The sequence below is a fragment of the Merops nubicus genome, unplaced genomic scaffold (genome assembly GCF_000691845.1).
Source record: "Merops nubicus isolate BGI_N331 unplaced genomic scaffold, ASM69184v1 scaffold40774, whole genome shotgun sequence".
NCBI classification, from domain to species: Eukaryota; Metazoa; Chordata; class Aves; order Coraciiformes; family Meropidae; genus Merops; species Merops nubicus.
This window is the reverse complement of record NW_008604295.1, coordinates 1-9,142: the sequence shown is the minus strand read 5'-3', so window position 1 is coordinate 9,142 and position 9,142 is coordinate 1. Positions and strand designations below refer to the sequence as shown.

General features: G+C 44.7%; 1 protein-coding gene across 1 annotated transcript; it reads left to right on the top strand.

Annotated features, from left to right (window-relative positions):
- Window positions 1-518: 518 nt before the first annotated feature.
- On the top strand, window positions 519-8,889 carry LOC103771658 (SWI/SNF-related matrix-associated actin-dependent regulator of chromatin subfamily A member 5-like; the record flags this gene model as incomplete). Its single annotated transcript, XM_008938959.1, has 8 exons — window positions 519-749; window positions 2,015-2,089; window positions 4,660-4,826; window positions 5,389-5,489; window positions 6,054-6,154; window positions 7,321-7,500; window positions 8,504-8,659; window positions 8,758-8,889. Coding segments are annotated over exons 1-8 (1,143 nt in total), but the record flags the coding sequence as incomplete, so codon positions are not given.
- Between the last annotated feature and the right edge of the window lie 253 nt (window positions 8,890-9,142).

The following is a 9,142-nucleotide window of genomic DNA, read 5'->3' as shown; positions in this document are numbered from 1 at the left end:
TCGGGACGGGAGTTTGCCAGCCCCCCCCAGCGCACCGGGGGCTCTCTCCCTCCGTAGGTTCGTTACCCGCTTCTCACAGGAGCCTTTTCCTCCTCTCCTCCCTCCCTGAAGCACCTTCCCGTGGTTCGTGCTGCCGGCCTCAGCGAGGAGCCGGTCCCTGTTCTGAGGAGCAGGAACGTTTTCCCTCCTCTAAAGTGCTTCAAAACTTTTATTTATTTATTTATTTATTTTTTCCGAGGGATTTGTCTGAGGGGTTTTTTTTTGGCAACAGGTGCTTATTCCAGAAATTTCAAGGGGCTGCGGTGATGGCCTGGAGATGCTAATTTTATCGCAGCATTGTTTCTTTAACGATAAGAGGAAACTGGTTGGTCCTGCTCTGAGCGCTGGGTGTTTTGTGCTCTGAGTCATCCTCTACAGTCCAACCTACTTGATCTAAATAAATTCGCAAATGCGATGTTTTTCGGGTGAGCAAGTCGCCGGAGCACTGTGGGTAATAAGTCCTGCTGGAACCTGCCGAAATGGGGCGACTCCGGGCTGGGGCTGGGCGCAGGAGGCCGAGCCACCCGCCTGCCGGGCCGAGTTCCTCCTCGCCTGGGGAAAGGAGCCTTGCAGCTGAAATAGCTTCTTCCATAGCCCCGACCCTCCGAGAGGCTGCTTTTCCTGCTCTCCGGCCAGCCTGGGAGCTTTTGTCATCGTTAGTGGGCGTGAGGAGGTCGGATGTGGCGCCGCTGCCGCTCTGCGGCTCGCTCGTTAGGTGTTCCAGGAGGAAGGTGGATTCTGTGCAGAAGTTGAGGCAGCCTTGTGCTCCCTGCTTAGGTGAGCGTTGGCTCAATCTAGTCGGAGATGAGTAAGGAGGTTTGGGTATGAGTTTAGGAGATCTTCAGCCCTAACTTGTTATGCTCGGTTCTGAGTGGTGTGTGAAACGTTTGCGTTGGGATTTTCTGTTTCCACACGCCTTACCTGCGAGTTTGGTGAGGAAACGCCCGCCCACAAACATCCCATGTTGTGCCTGCCTTTGTTCGGTGTTATTTCCGACTTTCCTCTTCCTTTGTTCTGCAGTGGCCTGTAACGACTGAATTTGGGGCAAGTTTTGGCTCGATTAAGCAGATGGTTGGTAATGATTTTGAAGGCGTCTCGTGTTCCCTTTGCTTGCACTTTCAAGATTATTTTTTTTGGTAATGTATTGGCGTAGTGTGGTTTATTAGGGAAGGATTATCCCATTGGTTTTGAGAACAGAAGATGAAGTTACATGTGGGAGATGGTGGGGCAAGTGTTAACAACAGGAAAAGCAAGGATAAAAAAGCCCTGATCTGAAAGAATAACTGAAGGCAGCGTGTCAGGGGTTTGGCAGGAGGGGGCTGGGGGAGGACTGCCCCCTCCAGACCAGCTTGTTTGGCTGTTAGTGGTGGTGCTGTCGGTGATAACAACGGTTGTTTGATTTAGTAAACTAAATAGGGGCAAAATGCTGTCTGCCAAAATTCGTCAAACTAAATAGGGGCAAAATGCTGTCTGTCAAATTTCCTGCTCTGGTGCCAGGGCAGAGCTGCAGTCCAGGTCCTGACTTAGACCTGTCCCCTTGCTACAGAACGATGAGGGTTTGGGGTAGTCTGGAGAAAGGTGAAGCTGCTGCTGCTTCAGGAGCAGGGCTTGTTCTTGCATGGTGCTCTGCAGGGGCAGCGTTAGGAGGGGTTTGGCTCAGCAGCCCAGCAGCAGCACGCCGAGCTCCTGGACCACAGCTGTCCCTCTCATTCACGTTGATGTGATGCTTTAATGATGGAGCTAAATCGGATTACAGAGCTCTAGCTCTGTCCCTCACCCCGTGGCAGGGATCTTTGATCCACCTCCAGGTAATTTTACAGCACGTAATAGAAAGCTGGCTGTATCAAAGCATCAGGAGTGGCTGTGCCATCTGATGTGGATAGATAGTAATTTGAAACAAGCTGGTTCTCCTTTACATGGATACCTTCCCTTGGTCAGAAAATAAAGTTTTTCTAATTCTTTTTTTTCATGTCAGGAATCTTTTGAAGAGGCATCGCCAGGGAAACAAAAAGAAATCCAGGAAGCAGACCCTACATATGAAGAGAAGATGGTATGCAGGGTTTGGGGCTGGGTACAGCTATCTGGTGCTTATGTGGTGGCTTAAAATAGACTGAGTTTTCTACTTGTTTGAGATCTCTTCACTGGCTTTATGGAACTGTCTGATTATTCAAAAATACTCAAGTAACTTGAAGCAAAAAATACCCAGAAAAAAAGCCCTTAGACCCTTTTCCTTTTTGACAGTTTGTTCACTGGTTGTCTGCTCTTCCTCTGTGTCTGTTGCAGCCATTTGTGGAAATAACTATTAAAGTCTTCTGCTGTTTCTAAGAAGTACAGTTCTAGTAGCTCTGAGGTGCTCTAGATTTAGAAGAATGATATAACATGAAACGTTCAAACGTCTGAGGGGAAAAACTGTGATAAAAAGTGTCAAGTTGCCTTTGAAGATGTCTGTGGAGTTGGCCTTCCTGTAGGCAAGGGAGGTTATGAAGAGCTGAGTGTTCACTTTCTCAGTGGGAAATGGGAATATCCTCTAGGAAAGCAGCCACAGGCATTTAAATGGCTGCTGAAATGGGCTTCAGTTGGAGACTTCAAAATAAGCAGGTTCTTTCAAATCGTGCAGTTTACAGGCCAAAGTAGATAAAACTTAGTCTTCAAAATTCCCAGGAGGCTGAGGAGAAGTTTGCTGTTCAGGGCAAGGGCTGACTGTAACGTTGTCCAATTTTTACTTTGTCTAGACTGAAAGGGATTTTGTTAGCTTTTTCTGAAATGTGGTTTGTGCTTTGTGAAGCTCTAGTTTCAGTCCTTGATGTTTTGAGGATGGGTGATTCTGTGCTTCATGGGTTAGATAGGAGAAAACTTACTATTTTCCTTGGTTTTTAGTTCTTATAATATCCAGCACATAAGAGGTAGAACTGTCCACTCCTCACCATGTCCTTGCATTTTCTTTCTCTGTTCCTCCCTGTTTCCCTTTATTCCTGACTGTAATTCCAGTGCCTGCGTGTGGAATTTCTTCATAGGAAAGTGAAACTGATTGTTACAATTTGCTGCTTCCTGTGTTGTTTCTTCTTGCCACTGAAAATAACCCAAGTGTTCTGCTCATTTCTGTGTGCTGCTTCCTGGCAAACTGAAGGAAGTGAACTTGGAGTTGTCCCTTCTGATCTCTGGGCAGGCATGGTTACACAGGGCTGTGTTTGGCTGTTGCAATAGTCAGAAGATGCACTGGAAAGGAAAATGGGGAAGATTTCTCTGTTGGTAGGATGGCTCCAGGTTGCAGAGCACAGCATGTTCTTCTCTGTGTCCTATCTAAAAGATACAGATAGTGTTTGTTAGTCTCTTTAATTAACATCCCTAAGTGTAATTAAAGCGAGTTGTGGGAATGTGTGTGCAGTGCCAAAACCTGCAGAAGGTTCCTCTCTCAAATTTTAGAATGAGGAGACTTGTAACTGCAGTCTGTGTCTCCTCTCTTTTGCACAGCCAGTGAAATGAGCATTTAAAAATAGTAGTAAGATCTTAGTTTATATTTCAGAAATGTTTGTGAAAAAGCAGGAAACAAAAGAACAGCCCAAACTATGAAGAGGAAAGCTTTAATTCAGTGGATGTGGATTGTGGCTGTGTCACTTACTCTCAGCCTATAGTTAGAGTGAGTCTCCTGTGGTACATACAGGTCCCCTCTCTTGGTCTCCTTCTCCAACAATGTTGTCCTGTCTTTTACGTGGTGCAGGAGCTGCTTGCTTTGAGGAGAACACTCAGAGCTGGCGTTGCTCTTGCAGAAGTCTGGAACATATGTTCCTTTTTACTAAGAAAACTCCTGACTTCCTGTAACTGTGTGAGTTGCTAAATAGCAGGTTACGTGGTGGCAGCTGGCAGAATGTCAGCGTGGTTGCTCTTCAACTTGGAACTGTTCTCCCTCCTGATTGTCTGTTGTAAAGTCTGGATGTGGCCTTGGGAAGGTGTGTTGCTTCCAAGTGGGACCTGTATCAAAGGAGCTGAACTTTCTGGATGCTCATACTGTCTCCTGTAATCTGTTTTTGCACAGCAGACCCCAAGACTCCTCTCAAAGGGGGCAGTCTGACAAGTTAGACTGGGCCTATCTAAGAGGTCCCTGCTGCTGCAGTAGGTGTTGTGGTTCCAGCTGTCCTGCCCCTCCTCCCTGTCCCATGCCAGCTCTTTTGCCTGCCTGGCAGGGCAGTGAGGTGCAGGATCTCACGGGGGCAGGCAGCTCCTGTGGTAGAGGACAGCTCTCCAGGCTGGCCAGGTGGAGGAGCCCAGTGAGCAGTGCTGGGTGGGGGTGCACGTCTGGGAGCAGGACTGTCACTTTTCATGGGAGGAGATGGCTCAGGGGACTCTGGTCCTGTCTAGTGACACTCGTACAGTGTTGGTGCCAAAGAGACCTGCAGCTTTGACCTTACTGCATAGCAAAGGCCAGCCTTGACCCAAAACCAAAACACTGAATCTGTCAGCAGTGGGTGTGTTATGGACATGAATCATCTCTTTGTGGGTGGAGCTATGTACACATAGAAATGTGAATCCATATTGTTCAAAAAGCATTTGTTAGCTTGTTCTTGTGATTGACTCCATACTGCCATGTCTCACTCTCCTTCCACTCATTCTCCTTGTCAACAGCAAACAGACAGAGCAAACAGATTTGAGTACCTGCTGAAGCAGACCGAGCTGTTTGCTCACTTCATTCAGCCTGCTGCTCAGAAGACTCCAACTTCACCTTTGAAAATGAAGCCTGGACGTCCACGAATAAAGAAGGATGAGAAACAGAACTTGCTGTCTGTTGGCGAGTGAGTGATGAGATGGAGGCCAGCCTGTACTGTAATTATGGAGCTCATTGTGCTTTGGGAGCCTAAGTTAAACTTGCTAGGCTTTTGTCCTGTTTTGATGTGTTTTATGCTGTATAACTGTGGGGTTTCTCAACTGTCTACCTATACACTGAGGATTAAGGATTTCTAGGAGTTGCAGGACTCTTGTGGCTGTGGTAAAGCACTGTCACTTCTAAAGGTACTGCAGCAGGAGGAAAAGTGAGGGCAGGAAGCAGAGCTAAGGGTTCACAGAGAACCTCAGCATACTGCAGGTTACAGGGAGCTTGAAAATCAGAAGCCTAGAAATTTGGATTGCCTTCATCATAGCTCATAAGGGTACAGCAGATCTGGCAGGATCTGGAATCTTCCTGCTAGAAATTCATTTCAGTTAATCAGCTAAACACAAGTTCTTTTGAAGAACATTACTAGAAGCTTCTTTGAGTGTTTGCAGTTCGTCCTGCAGTGTTGTTAGACTTAATTTTGGAACAGTTTCATAGCTTTTCAGTTTAGCCAGAAACTTGACTTCCTTCTTGCCCTTTTTCAGCTACCGCCATCGCAGGACGGAGCAGGAAGAGGACGAGGAGCTGCTGACAGAGAGCTCCAAGACAACCAACGTCTGCACTCGCTTTGAAGAGTCTCCATCATGTGTGTTTCCACTCTTTAACCCTCCACCAAGTTCTTTTCCTTCCAGATGTTCAAAATGAGGTTTTATTTTGATCCTTCCCAAGGACAGTGGAACAGTGTTGTGGGACAGGAGAAAAAAATCCATCACGGATCTGATGGGACAAAATGTGTTAGGAGGGGACTGTTCATTTTCAGCCAGGCTGGAGAGATGGTCCACTTGCTGTACTTAGCTGGTTTTAAATTGGTCATCTTACAATTTTTACATATACAGCCTATATTCTGATGCAATTAGAAGTAGCTAACAGCCTCCAGTTCCTTTAACAGAGAATTCAGCATCTTGTTTTACTGTTTGACTCTGGTCTGGTTTGAGGGGTGGTGATAGAATTGCAATGTGTTTGGGGTTCTTGCAGCAAACAGAGCTGCTGGAGCACCCTGCAAAAGCCAAATTGGGATTTACTGCATGAAATTTGCTACTTGATTTTGTTCTGTAGCTTACAGAATCAGTGTCAATTAGCAGGCGAGGGCTGGTGACATTCTTTGGTAACTTTCTACAGATCTTTTAATCTATTTTTTCCTGTCTTCCAGATGTTAAATGGGGGAAGCTGCGTGATTATCAGGTCCGAGGACTGAACTGGCTCATCTCTTTGTATGAGAATGGCATCAATGGCATCCTAGCAGATGAAATGGTATGGACATAGCCCCTCTTTCTGGGGACTTGTGAGCCTGTGCAACGTGATACCATTTTACTTCAGCTGTGGGGGGGGTTTTAACAGCACAAAATGCAACACATCTTTTGCCACTTCTTATTTTTCTAGTGTGTTTTCAGTCACTAATGTTGAAAGTGTCACAGGTATCTTAATTTAAATAAAATGCAGGCAGTTTTAGAAACAGGCTGTGAAGAGGACATCTGTCAAATGTTAGAAAAGTCAAATTCAGTAGAGGGGAGTTGTTCTGTAGAAATTTTTTTTAAATCTAAATTTTAAAGCTATTTTGAGCTATTTTGTAACGGTTTTCTCTAGCTACCCTTGTGAAGAGAGTGCCAAAATATGGGACCAATTCCTGTTGGTTTTAGGGTAAAATAGAAATAGGATACAAGTGTCTGGTAGGGACTGGACTCAGCAGCAAGAGCTGCACCAGTGGGAACATTTCTAGGAAAAATAGTGCAAAGATAGATGGACCTAGAGAGCTGTGTTAGTTCTGTCACACCATGATCATGGACGTTCAGTCAGCAAAGCTCATAGCAGGTCTGAAAGACAAGCCATGAATGCAGAAATTGTGGTAGTGTGACAGGCAGTATCTCAGTTATTTGCTTTTCTCATACCTCCTGGTAATTTCTGTGTAATAAAACTCATTCAGGATAAATTAGGGACAAATACATTTAGATCACTGTTTGATTTTGAAATAGATGAAGGATTTTCCTCAACGTATGTACTTAGGGATAGAGGAATTTGTTTTCCTGAGTACAGTTCTAAGTATAGGAGGCTTGTTTAAACAAAAACTACTGGGAACTTTATAAGCCCTGGGATTTGTGGTATTCAAAAATCCATCTTGCATTGAGGCATTTAAATATTTACTGTTAAATATTTTTTGATTAATTCATAAGGACTAGTCCTTTTGACCTCATTCATGTATTTCACAGAGCATGTAAACACTTTTCCACTTCATACACCAAGTGGAATGTGGTTATTTTGGAGACAAAGACTTGAATTTTGGAAGCAAAAATAATACACACTGATGGTTTTAATTTTATTTTTTTAATCCCCTGTGTTTGAGTCAATCTTTTTGACTTATTTACACGATTTGATCTGGTTTTTGCATCCCTTCCTCAGTTTTGTTGTAATGTTTCTCCCAGGGCCTTGGGAAGACGCTGCAGACAATTTCTCTTCTTGGGTACATGAAACACTACAGAAACATTCCAGGTCCTCACATGGTGTTAGTCCCTAAGTCCACGCTGCATAACTGGATGAATGAATTCAAGAGATGGGTCCCCACCCTTCGAGCAGTTTGTTTGATAGGTGACAAGGACCAGCGAGTAAGTGGTGATGTGTGGGGTGGCTTTTCCTGTGCACACCCAGCCTGGGATCCTGCTGTCCTTTACCTTGCCTTCCATTCTCAGGGAGGGGCATTACTTGGGTTTGTGGTGGTGACAGGGCAAGGCCTACAGGGGCTGCCTGTTTAAAATACAGCCAGCTCAGAATTCACACAGGCATTGCCCAGCTACTGCTTCATCACTTCACTCTCAGAGTTTCTTGACCAGAGGCTTTCTCTCTCCTTTTGTGAAGGCAGAACACCATGCAGACCAACAAAACCTGATGGATCTTAAAATAGGAAAATAACTTTTTCATGTCAAAGTGCTGTCATTTGTATGGATATGTAAATCTGTTGAAAAGTTGTTTTCTGCCCTGTGGAGCACAGTGCATTGTATTGGCTGTAACAGCTGCTCCTAGAAGTGTTTGTCAGTTAAAAGACAAAATATTGCTGTGCCTCTGAATGGCCTCACTATTGCAGCCATGCTCCTTTTATGACTTCAGTATCACTTCTTCACTTTTTTCTTCCTAGTGGAGCAAAGAAACCTTAAAAACCATGGAATATGATGGTGCCTCTCTAGATTTTCAGCTGAGTTACCCAGTTATTTGTGGAAGGAAGAGCTATTCCTGGTGCCATTAGAATGTTGCTTTTGTCAGCAGACATTTGTTTTATTCTAAGGGCATCTAGCTCTATTTTCAGAGTTTGTTGGCTTAGAAGTGACAAAAATATTGATGAAACTTTAAATAGTTGTGGAGATCATTGGTTCAGGTCTGATATCTTGAGGGGTTTTTAATGCCTCTCTTGAATCAGAATTTTATTCTTTCTTCAGTATATTTCTTGCTTATATAAGTTCTCAACATTTATAGATCAGGTATTACATTACAAGGGGTGTGTGCTGTTGTCCCTCTGATCAGTAGCAAGCAGTTTTACAGTTTTGACAGCACCAGTGTGTTCTTTTTGTCTGGGCTTTGGCAAAGCCTCACTGCCTCCCTGTCCTTGCTGTCCAGGCTGCCTTTGTCAGGGACGTGCTGCTGCCTGGGGAGTGGGACGTCTGCGTCACCTCCTACGAGATGCTCATCAAAGAGAAATCCGTGTTCAAAAAGTTTAACTGGAGGTACCTAGTCATAGATGAAGCCCACAGGATTAAAAATGAAAAATCTAAGGTAGAGTCTGCTTTCCTGGAGAGAGCTGTGGGGGCTCTTAGGGGGTGCTGGGGGGCTAGTCATGGTTTTATATTTGCTTACGTCTCCATGTCCTTCAGTTATCAGAAATCGTGAGGGAATTCAAGACTACAAATAGGCTGCTGTTAACTGGAACTCCCCTTCAGAACAACCTGCATGAACTCTGGGCACTTCTCAACTTCCTTCTGCCAGATGTCTTTAACTCCTCTGAAGTAAGTGTTTGTCTCTGTTAAGCAAATGAGATGAATTTTGCTGGGTTTCCAGGTTTGACCATAGACTTGAATACATCCAGCCAGGAGGAGCAGTGACTGGTGACAGGTTGACAGTTAGAAATGTTTCCAGAATTGTGAAGTATAGCAGGGTAAATTTTCCTCAGATTGGCCATTTTTAAGGGCTGTTGTGAGCTTAACAGATCTAAGAGAGATTTAGAATAACCATGTGAAGGTGATCTCTACTGAATTTAAA